This window comes from Lethenteron reissneri, chromosome 24, assembly GCF_015708825.2.
Source record: "Lethenteron reissneri isolate LAM-NWPU_2019-01 chromosome 24, ASM1570882v1, whole genome shotgun sequence".
Taxonomy (NCBI): domain Eukaryota; kingdom Metazoa; phylum Chordata; class Hyperoartia; order Petromyzontiformes; family Petromyzontidae; genus Lethenteron; species Lethenteron reissneri.
In genome coordinates this window covers 16969730-16981944 of record NC_083802.1, presented here as the reverse complement: position 1 = coordinate 16981944, position 12215 = coordinate 16969730, and the positions used below count along the sequence as shown (strand labels likewise).

Genomic DNA, 12215 nt, shown 5'->3' with positions numbered 1-12215 from the left:
GACTAAGCCTCACATATTTTGTTGAGGACACAGGCTGGCGGTTGAATAGTACTGAATGGTATATCGTATACGACTCGTTAACTGCATGCTCTTAATTAATTGGGCAACATTTAGTCTGCATGACAAAAAAAATCTATTTTTTTTGTCTTATCCGTAACCCCAATGGCCTTCCTGGGACCAATCTGTCCATGCAAACAATTGTTTTTAAAAGGAAAAAACAACAACTCTGGACTGGCTTTGACCTGAGTTTTTATCACCAACTTATTCAGGTGTTTTAAGCAAATCCTGTAATCTAATGAGGTTTTTTTTTCTGTATTGAAATGATTGAATCTGCGTAGTAGGGCTTTAGTTGGACGGCGAATAAATTAAAGGAAAAACAACTTATCAAGAAGTAATCATTGCATGAGCATGCATGGGTTACATAACTGTGCTTATTTTCAGAAGTCGGTGGGTAGCTTTCAGGGGGAAAAAAAACCACGTTTGCATATTTTCAAACACAAGTGGACTTTCTTTCCTCTGGATTCCGTCTGAGAGTGTTGGGCAACCCTTTGATCAATTTGGCCAGTTTACCACGCAGCAACACAACCCTATAGCGCAGTTTGGTCCATGTTGGATCTTTTTAAATTTTGGTCACAGTGCCCCCCCCCCCCCCCGGCACATCCCTCCTCCCCCCCCCCTCTTCATGACTACAGAAAGACGAATGGACAGAGCGAATGCGTATACATCTTCCGCATTGGTTAGCACGGTTGGCTATGCCCGGTGCGAAAGAAGTTTATCCATACATACAAAACAAACAAACCTTCAGTGGCATTGAAACGCCGCGCTCGCTGCGCATGGCAATTTCGGTTTTGCACTCGGGTTGGGGATGTGGACCGGAACCCGGACGGTCAGCTGTGCTGGTACATTGCTCTGACACAATCTGTCTAAGAACCGAACGAGGAGGATTTCTCCCAAAAATCTGGCTGTCGCCTGATGATGCGAGTTGTGATTACTGGTGAAGCGTCGTACTTGAATTGTAACTGTTGTGGGTTTTTTCCTCCAACACACCGGTGTGCTGTACTAGTAATGAATTGGCACGTTTTGTTAACGTGAGAAACCTTACTAATTGGCTGCGCCGGGTGGAAGCGGGTTTGACAACATGTTTATATCTATGCGATCTAACCCAAAATTCCTCTATTATGGACAACGTATGTATGTATGTATGTTGAGTTTATTTCTCACCGTACGTAGCCAACCGTGCAAATCAGAGGTTGCGAGACCTCGTCGCACAAGTTCTAAGACACACGAACTACATCGGTTCACTGGCAGCCAATCGGCCACCTTAAGAAGGCAGCTTCACCAACACGCCGGGCTGAGTCAAGCGTTCCCTTCTGAGAGGGCGCGTCATTGCCAGTCACGCAGAGGGAGAGGTGGTGGTGGTTGGTCGTGGGGGAGAACAATCTTAGGTGACATCATGGGCCCGTCACTGTATATTGTGCCGCAATGCAACCCACAGAGATTACCAAAGCTCTGTTGTTTTAATGGGGTGGAACCCCACGCGTTCGTCAATAACGCCGCTTTAAATGAATCCGCACAACACAGGCGACGGCTTCGCGCAATGGTCCGTCCATTCGTTTGTATCTGCGCTCTGAAGAAAGGCCAGAGCGTTTTTGATGCGCGTGTCGAATTTGTCTTGCTGATTGTGTTTTGTGCACCACTGCCGATGCAGCAGCAGCAGCACCAAAATAACGTTTCAATGCAACGTCTATTGCCAGAAACGGGGCTAGGAGGAGACTCCGAGGGCTGGGCAGGGACACGGGGAGCACACAATCAATGCACGTTCCAATAATGCACACGGAGAATAGAGTGTGCACTCTTGATATGTGTACAGCCCTTTGTCAATCTGCTGCTGGATGAAGGCCTCCTCACGCTGTGATGGACACTGGGGGGGAGGTTGTTTGGCCACACTTCATCACGCCGGTCAGTGTGGGTTGTCGTAGCCGGGGATGAGACCGGGGGACAGTTCAGATATCACTCGTCGCTGGCGTGAGCCAGGGGACATCAAAATCAGGTCACAAGGATTATTGGACCGTGTGCCAACCCGTGCCACTGCTCCAATCACCCCCTGCCCGCCCGCCCCACCTCAACAACTCGGATGCGGTGTGTGAACCCCTCCAGTGGCCGATGAATTGGTATTCGTGTCAGGGATTGGCGCAGTTCAATGAAAGCGTGTACACGCCACTGGTTGTGCAATTGAAAAATAACTTCTCAGCTCAGCGAGGCCTTACCCAAAGTAAAGGGACTACCCTGACGGGCGCTTTATGAATGTTGCATTGTGTTGCATCCGCACTGGCGTACATTCATACACGCAGTGGCACAGCCTTTGGCACACATTAAAAACAACGATTTCACAAACGACGCTCTTTTCATGCAGCTTCCTGTCAGTATACATCAAATATCAGTGCACGCCCATTGAAACTACACAGGATACCATTTATTCATAAATGCCGTGCTGTAATTATTAATAACCTATTGTAATCAACAATACATTTGTGATAAAAGCAATGGTTTTTCTCGAGTCATCCATTAAAGTTTTGTTTCATGCATCACATGTACAGTGCGGCACATGTGCTGCGTATACAACATTCATATTATTCGGCGGCGTTACATTTTTTTTCCTGGCGTAGATTCGCGGCTGCTTTATTTGCATCTCGTTTCGAAATTTTGACGAGCAAATTATTCGGTGGCACCTCCTTTTGTTCTCGAACCGTCAAATTAATGAACCCCGTTCACATTTTTGGCCTTGATGCGCTGGTCACCGATTGGAGGAATTAACGAGCTCGCCTTTGTCTCTCCGTGAGCTCATGTGACGCTTTCACGGCATCAATAATGCACGCCCTCTGGCAATGCGCACGCACACACGCACAAGCTCTCGCTACACTGCACATTTCTCCAGAGACGGCTGGGTACTCGTGGCTACCCCCACTACCATCATCGCCGTCCCCATCATGAGAGGCACCCTTTTTTTTTGTAAAGCACCGCCATCAACATTGCATTGTCTCCGCTCAGGCAATACAGGACCTTCTTCGGGAAAAAATAAAACCTAAACAGGTTTGCTTCTTGTTATCTGCTGCTGCTGTTGATGCTGTCCTAATGGTCGTGATCAGTCTGTGGGCTCCAGCCATCCGTGCTGCTCCTGGTCAAGTCCTCCTCTCAGCTGCCTCTGACTGTCTGTGACTGCCTGGCTCCCATCTATTACGTGATAAAATGACACCTTACTTACGCACATAAAATAGAATACTGTATCTCTCTTTCATCCCAGGCATGCACATTGCACTTTTCTTACAGCATGCAGAGATGCGGTTGCATAGACGCCCTCAATAAACCCCACGATGAATCCCAATCATAATTGCGGTGTGAAAATGAAAAGATGGGATGTGATTGATTTAATCTCGAGTCCGATCACTCGTGTTATTGTTGTTGTTGTTGTTTACTTTTGATCACTGTCAACTAAAACAGATTGCATTTTGTCCCTGGAATTAAATGCTCATATGTGCTGCCCCAATATACAGTACCGGCATTGCTTGATTACATCAGGAAAATAGGTGGACGATATATGGCACCATTTGGATTTTTGGGTACGCAACCGAACCCAACAAGCAATTATGGATCAAAATAGATTTGATTTTATGCAATGAAAAAAACCCATCCTAAAATTGTCGAAACGTACAGATTACATGCGTGTGCCAACGGCGTTTGTATATGCCTCTGCGTAATTTGTGGGACAGCATTAGTAAATGGAGCATATACTTTATATGTGCTATAAATGCACATTTTAAATACAATATTGCGTGTGAATAGTTGCGTATACTGCAGTGCTATTTTTACGCGAGGTTTTGCATCTAGATTTCGTCACAAGTAGACGGCATTCCATGTACTGCATGACCAGACAATATATGCTGCATTCATTTGGCACTCTAATTAAACATCATACATGCTGTGGTATTAAATACAACGATTGTGAGCAGTGTAAGGAATATTCCGTGAATACACTTAAAATAAAATATTGTTGATGAAATGCCTTTTCATCTTCGTAATCAGCAGCACCATCAGCATCATCAGCAGCCATTGTCTATCCACTGCTGGATGAAGAGCTCCCTGCATGTGCCATTTTCATTCGGTGTTGTTAACATTTTTCTCACCGTACAGCATCACCACGGCAGCCATTTTACAAGCTATATTGGAATCACCCTGGTCGCCGCCCCTTTCAGCATCCTCACCCCTTCCCTCCCTGCCTGCCCCGCTCACTCCCATCCTCCTCTCCATCCCTGCCTCCCTCCCTCACTCCCTGCCCGCCTGCCCCATCCAGTGCGCGTGCAGCGCAGAGGGATCGGATCAGATGCTCCTGCATCCCTCTGGAGGTGATGTCAGGCGAGGGCTGCAGGATGAATCATCGCTGAGGGAGCCAGCTGTGCGCGTGCGAGGAAGAAGAGGAGCGAGCGAGCGAACGAGCGGGGAGTGCGCGTCGTTCTCCGCAGTGTCCGTGAGCGGTGCGTCACCAAATCGAACGCCGGCGGCGGCGGCGGTGGCGGCGGTGGCCTGGGTTGTTCTAGAAAATGGGACGGTGCGATGTGAGCCTACGCCGTGCGTCGCGACCAAGGTGTGGTGCCGGCACAGGGGGGGGGGGGGGTCTGCTGCGAGGAGTAAGGATGCCGCATTGTACAGTACAGTATTGCCCATCTCTCAATGTTTTGCTTTGTGGGTGTGCTTATAAAAAAAAAATGTATTCTCACAAAAGAGATGGGGGAAGAGAACGCTGCATAACTGAGCGAATTTGCGTGGTGGAATAAAGGGGCGGGTGTGGCGAACATCGCTGTGCCACACGGAGGCAGGCGCCGGTCGTTCCCTTTAAACCGCCGCTCCGAGATGGATGCGCGTCGGCAATGATTTTGCCGACACCGTTCATCTGCGGGGAAGGAGCGAGATGCCGAGCGAGGCCGTGATGACGGTCTCCGATGTGACGCAGCTGCGCTCTGGGCTTGGGATGAATGCCCGCTTGCGGAGAAACCGGCACGTAACGTTTTCATGCGTTTTTTTGTTGCGCTGGAGGGCTGAGGTTAGAGTACGTTCGTACGGCCAGATTTTGGCAACGAATTTTCGTGTAATTTCCGATCCAGCACCCACCCAACGTTCAGGACCTTCCATAAAGAATAGCGGTCAGAGGCGGGAGGAAAGCGTAAGTAAAGGAAAGGGATGTACTTTACATTGTTACGCGTCTTCCTGATACAGCGTAAAGAGCACATCCCTTATGTATGTGAGCCAAAAGCCTCCAGAGACAAGTCACTTTGACAACGAAGACCTGGGTAATTTCAGTACAGTTGAGATATAGTGTTCACAGCAAACATGATAAACCTATGTGTAGTCCAGCAACACGTAAAATTACGTTTCAACTCGATCTTAAAGCTGCCCTGCTATGCCAATCGGCCGTTTTGTCGTGTACTGCACGGTTTTATTCGGGAAGGCAGGCGATGATCGGCGTTCGTGTCATCGTCTGTGGATCTGTTTGGACTTGCGCCACATTCAAGAAGCTGCGCTCTCTCATCGTCTTCGTCATGGTCATGTGGCTATTTAAAATTCACTGTTCACATATTCTAATTTTGCTCACGCAGCCTTGAAGGCAAGCGTGAACACTTTGTCTTACACTGTCAGTCATGTGCGTTTGTTTTTGTGGCATTAATGCATTCCGTGACTTCACGGGAATGACGGTTTTGTGATCGCGAAAGCCAAGATTATTGGCGGGGAGCTCCGACAAATAAAACTCAGTGGCAGCTGGGAAATCTGCGAGCCATGGTTCACGTTAAACATAACGCAGACTGCAGTGCACGCGTGGTTTTGTTGCCTGGCTCATGAATGCGATGCCCGCCAAAGCCCCAAAGACCGTGTCAAAAAAATGCGCATCCAGCGCACGTTACGATGGAAGTTTTCGCTTACGTCAACGGTGTACGAGCGCTTCATAACGCTCGGAAGCACAAGCTGCCTCTGATGTCTCCGAGCGCATTCCATCGTGCCGTACGCTACTGTACTTCGCTTTGAGTGCGCGTGAGCAGTTTGGCCTTGACACTGACAAAGAATTCCAAACATCTCTCTTTGGCAGAGTGAGACCCATTGCAGAGAACATCCAAAAATGTCACGAACCATAGCTTATTTCTCTGGGGTTCACTTTATACTCGCAACATTTTTTGAGGAGTTGGCGACGATGCTCGTGAGTTTGTAACGGTAAGCCTGAGACTTGACCCTAAACCGCGGGTGTGACATGATTCGCGGGAAGGCTTTGTGCTCTTCCCGCACTAAAGCTCCTCGCCGGCGTTGTGCCCTGCGCTTTGTCGTGGGCTGTGGTTTCATAGGCCGCGTCATCACGGGACACGCTTCAGAAGAGTTGTCGCGCCTGTGCCTCTCCCACAAGCTTCGTTATCGCCCTTTGCGGTTGCGAGCTATGTGCGGGACAAAAATACACTGTCTCGCATCCCTCTTGATGCGTTGATGGGCCGTGCTGCATGCTGTTTGGCATGATGTCCGACGTTTCGCCCCTTGTGCTTAGAGATTCTTCAGGAACTGAACAAGAGATGGCATAACTTGACAAGACATTGCCGAGGCGTACCGCAGAACTGCGAAAACTTACGGACAGCAACGATTGATTTTCAATGATCGTGAATTGCATTGTTTTGATTTCTATGTGGTATTGTCGACTAATACAGAGCTACGTTGTCAGAGGGGAGCAGTGGAGCAAAATACATTGTTGAGCTGTACTCTGCTCAAATGTTTATGCTTCCCACCTCTTCACTGAGCTGCACTGACCAGCCTGGCAAAGTACAACCTGCACGGCATGGGGAGGCCCTCATCCAGCAGCGGATCGACAAAAGAGCTGCACGTGATTTGTATCAGCAGGGCTGTGGTTGTACGAAGAACACGTAGGAAATCACGTACAGGGGACAAATATGTTTTGCCCTTATTGTTTCAGCCTTCCAATGTGAAAACACAGCGATTGCGTTGACAAAATCTGCAACTGCCATTGCTTTGTGTGAACGCATTTTTAAGCATTTTGCCAACTCGTGCTTGTTCCGCTCTCTCGTTCCAGGGCAAAATGTGAACGCCGCCATACAGAGTCGGCAAACATGAGGCTCCCGTAGTCATGTCATCACAAGTCTGCGTAAAGGAATCCTCTTCCACCAAACGATGAGGGCCGATTCTCCTTGACCTGGCCGAAAACCACTCACGAGCCGGGAGCCTCTCAACCGTAGAGGGCGAAGACCGAGAAAGTTGGTGCGGCCCACGCGGCGTGGAATGGCCAGCCCGCCGAAACTCACCGGAGAGACGCTGATCGTCCACCACATCCCGCTCGTTCACTGCCAGGTGCCAGCCGTCCGCGCGCAGGGCATCATGGGAAAGCGTGCCGCCCCCTTCAGCCTCACGTCAGACCTCGGCAGCCAGGGGTCCGTGTCTCTCTCGGGCAGCAGAACCAACAGCAGCAGCAACAGCAGCAGCAACAACAGCAACAGCAGCAGCAACAACAGCACGAACAACGGCGACGGCGGACGCGTGCGGGGGCGGGAGAAAGCCGGGCTGTCCTCTCCGTGCTCTACCGCCGTCGCCTCGCTGCCCGACGAAACGGCCCACGTCCAGGACCAGGACTCCCCGAGGCTCTCGGGACCCTGCGGTGCCGTCGTCCAGAACGACCCTCGGCACACGCAGCAGTCCTCCTTCCACCTCCACAACAACAAAAATCGGTGCATGACGCGGTGGAGGTCGCTGAGCTCGCAGCTCGAGGGAGGGTGCGGCGTGACGATCGCCGCCGACGGCCAGGTGACGAACACGAACAGCAGCAGGGCGAGGTCGCAGGTCACGGGCAACGGCCGGGCGGGAAATCGCTTCAACAGAGCCTCGTCGTGCCCCGACGGCCACAACGGCAACAACGTGAGGTTCAAGCGGCTGTCGCTGCAGTGTCAGGGGAAGGGCCTGTCCATCGTGAGAGACATCGACAACGCCGACGTGGGAGGCTACCGCAGCAGGAGCGGCTTGACCAACGAGTTGCTGAGGGAGGCGGAGGAGATGCTCGACAACTGTAACGAGAGCGGAGCGGAGGACGACGCGCCCGTCGAGGGCTTTGGGATCGGCGGCGGCGGCACGCGCCGCGATTCGGCGGGGCGCGGCTCCCGATCGGCGCGCACGCACGACAACGACGACGGGGGGTGCGAAGGCGATTACGGCGGCGACGACGTGGATTGCGAGCGAAATGGCTACGCCAGCCTGGGCGACGCCAACTACGAGTACTGCGAGAACGACGGGCCGCACGGGGGGGGCTGCGGCGGCTGCGGCGAGTACGAGTGCAGCATGTGCAGCACGCGCATCAGCAATGGCAGCGCGCGCACCGAGCTGAGCGACTTTGGCGGGGACGCGCCGGGCGGCCGCCGCGACGTCGACAAGGGGAGTGACGGGGACGTGGGCCAGGCCCCCACGGGCTCCTCCTCCTCCATGCAGTGGAGCCCCCTGGAGAGCGAGTCCTTCTACCTGGACCTGCACAGCTCTCCGTGCGGCTCCCAGCGCACCGGCGGCGGCAGCAGCAGCAGCAGCCCCTCGGAGCCGTTCACCGTGTGCGTCGACCGCGAGCTCCGCTCGGCGTTGGCGCTCGACTACGACGCGGGCGCCGACTCCGACGGCAACCTGCGCGGCACGGGCGATCGCGCCGCCGTCGCGCCCGGTGGACTCGGCGCGGGCGGGGGGGGAGGCGCAGGGCGCGCCGTCGAGGAATCGGCCGCCGACGATGACAACGGCCTCGGCGTCGGCCACGCGAGCGCAGCGGCCGGAGGGCGCGACTCGCCCCTGCCGGGGACGAGCGGGTCGCGGGGAGAGGCGCGCCTGGTGCAGGCCATGCAGAACTACTACCGGCTGGTCACGGTGGACCTGTCCACGCAGTCGACGCCGTCGCACACGGCCGTGTGCTCGTCGGCCGAAAGCAGCGCCTCGTCCGAGGGGCCCAGCGGTGCCACCTTCGGCCCGGCCGAGGCGTCCACGGAGTACTACTTGTTTGACAGGCCGCGTGCCGGCGGAGAGGGGGCGACTCCCGTGGACGAGGCGGGCAGCCGCCGCTCCCGCACGTCGCCTGCCCTCGCGAGAGAACAATTCGGGGATGTTGAGAGAGATGGTGGTGAGAGCCCGGTGGGGGCGCAGCAGCAGCAGCAGCAGCCTGAGGAGGAAGTGTCCGGCCGGCGAGCTGGCGCGGAGGCAAGCGGCAAGGTCGCGGAGCGCGAGGTGGCGGCGAGCGATGAAAATCCGGTGTTGGATTCGATGGATTTTGCGAGCTGGGCCGAGAGGTTCAAGACGCACCCACACGAGAGGGACGACAGCCTGGGCGAAGGTTTGAGATGTCGGGAGTCTCCGAAAGATCCCTCCCTTAAGACGCCGACGAGGGACGATGAAAGTCAAATGTTAGAGTTGACCACCTGGTCTTTCCGAAGCAAGACCTCCATCGAGAGTAGGCAGGAGTCCTTGACCGACAGTCCGCAGTCTTCCAACGGTGCTTACAGAGAGGGCGAGAAGGACGAAGACATGCCGAGGGGTTTTGACATCCGGCCTTACAAACACGTCTGTGGGCTCAACACGTGCCACAGCTTCCCGCGGCACATCACGCCCTCGCTGAGGCAGCGCTCGAAGAGCTACGACCAGAGCCTGGGCCGCAAGCCGCTGCAGGGCATCGTCTCCTTCAACCGCCTGCTCAGCTGCCCCAGCGAGCTGAGCCAGGGCCCCGCGTCGCAGCAGGCCACGCCGCAGAAGCGTGTCACCTCTTTCGCCAAGATCGCTCAGAGCCGCAAGAAGGGAGGCGGCCCGTCGCCGCCACCGCCGCCGCCGGCACAGTGCCGGCACGGCGACCTGGCGTCGATGCAGATCACGCCGATCGACGAGCGCTCGAGCCTCGGGAACGGACCCTACGATTCGGCCGGAAGCGCATGCCGTGTCACCGACGAAGCGGCAGGCGGTGCCCTCGACGGCTCCCCCGGTGTCGGCCGATCCCTGTCCCGGAGGTCGAACCCCTTCCAGAGCGAGCCGAATCTCCCGCAGAGCAGCGGCGGCGGCGGTAAAGTCCCTTCCTCCGCGAGCTTCACGCTGAACGGCAGGGCCGTCCCTGAGTACCTCCAGACGTGGAGCCCCTCGCCCCCCTACGCGTGTCCCGCGGACAACACGACGGGCGGCGACGGAGCCCGCAGCGGCGGCGAGGAGGACGGTAGCGGCGGCGGCGGCGGCGCTCTACCCAAGGGAAGGAGAGAGGAGGCGGCAGCGCGGGCGGGCGCGAGCGCCGGCACGCAGGGAGAGGTGTGCGGCGAATGTGCCGACGGCCAGAGAAGAGACGCGGACGTGATGGGCGCTTCCGGCGGTGGGCGTTCGTGGGCATTACGGGAAGGTCACGCGACTGCAGGTGAGGTCGCGCCCTGAATCGCACAAAAAAACAGCAGCTTCAGGTGCATGCAACGTCGTCATGACGATGAATTTGGTTTTGGTTTGTGAATTAATGATTACACTTTCGATGCTTACATGCAATTGAGAATGGGGTATTTTGAATTAATATGCGTTGCATACAGTTGGTGTTGCATACAGTTGGTGTATGCAGCAGCTGCAGTGGCCAGATACACATTCAATACAATGGTAAATAAGAATCTATCGAATTGTGACCCTGAATCATGAAACTTGATATTGTCTGTATACAGCACACACAGGGCAGAGCCCATTTAGGCAACAAATCTCTGTGCAAGGGACATCTGGGAACAGCCGTAGATGAATCTAGACGGTGACAAATACGAGACCATTTGTTATCTATATCAGGTTGTTTTCACCGCCACGAATGGACACTGTGAGTCTCCCAGAGTAGACATGGCCACCCCGAACAGCTGCCAAAATACAGCCGCGTCGGCATTGCTGTTCTCTGCCAATGCTACGTAACCGCCGCACGGTCTAGTTGTCCCGCACGTCAACTATAATATTAACAATCATTAAATGCTGAAGTGTAATCATTTGGCCCCCTCGCGGTTCAATGAACTCAGAATTCGGGGCGGCGATTTGAGAAGTAGTGCTGTTGTCAACATTGTGGAGAATATAGTGCTAGTGGCTGCAAGGGGTCACATAAATGAGAGTAATTGCATGCAACGTATACGAATCGAAAATAAATCACGTGCACAATTAAATGTCTACATTGTGAGGTTTAAAATGAGCTTCAATTGATGAATCTATGCACTATTACACGCCTATAAAATACAACATGTGGGAACAACAATATATTTGTTGTTATCCTGTTTAACTCAGTAATTCTGCAATGAACGTACAGCTGTGTTCATTCAACAAACGCACACCAGTACGGTATTTCATTCCCCCAATAAATGTCATTAATGCGTGAACACACGTGAAAGACATGGAGCGGCGTATGACCCGGCTACCTTGGCTGACAAGGTAACTGGCACTTAACGCGCAACTAATGGCCCTTCCGTGGGCCACCCTCTGAATGCTAAATTGTGACTTCAATTACACCCAGTGGCCTCGCCACTCAGAAAAGCAACGGTTTTTGTTTGCGTCCAACTGGACTCGCAGCGTTCTCCCTCGTGAGCGTTGACAAGCGATAACAAAAAAAAACTGCGAACGCTAAAAATTATCTTCGCCTAACAGCATTTCCCCCAGAATTCCTGGCACAGGGCGGATAAGAATCTGTAAGCGAGAAGAAGTTAAGTAAAATAAACAAAATCCGCGTATTTGTGAATTGTACGGGCAGTGCGAGGTTCAGACATGTCTTTTACACACACGCGCGATGACATTCAAGGACGTGAGCAAGGCGTGTTAGAAAAGTACATTTTACATCCCGTGGGAATCTGGAAAGTCAGTTTGGTTGGGGAGAAACGTGACGGGCGTGATGGGAATGGTTTGTGGGCTGGACTGTCGCCAGCATCGTTCGTCTCACACCAGAAGAAGAAGAAGAAAAGAAACCTCTCTCTCTCTCAGATGTCAGTGACCGTGGTGGCAGCAGCGGTGTCTAAACAAAGGCAGGAAATACTTCACACCCTTGACATTAACGAACACTGCCCCTTGTGCGCCTCATTTATTTATTATTTTTCCCTTCTACAAAGATCTCCGTAAGCCTCGGCTGTCTCTTGTGCGCGCTAAAATGAATGTTTTGTGCCGACCGACTGCTTGCAGGCTGA

The 12215-nt window shown here is 53.4% G+C and overlaps 1 protein-coding gene across 1 annotated transcript in view; it reads left to right on the top strand.

Annotated features, from left to right (window-relative positions):
* LOC133346699 (AP-4 complex accessory subunit RUSC2-like) overlaps window positions 1-12215 on the top strand; it is a 37898-nt gene that overhangs the window by 2864 nt on the left and 22819 nt on the right. Inside the window, 2 exon segments of the mRNA XM_061558501.1 lie at window positions 4349-4529; window positions 7115-10447. Of these exon segments, the coding sequence (XP_061414485.1) occupies window positions 7321-10447 (3127 nt within the window). The 5' untranslated portion in view covers window positions 4349-4529; window positions 7115-7320.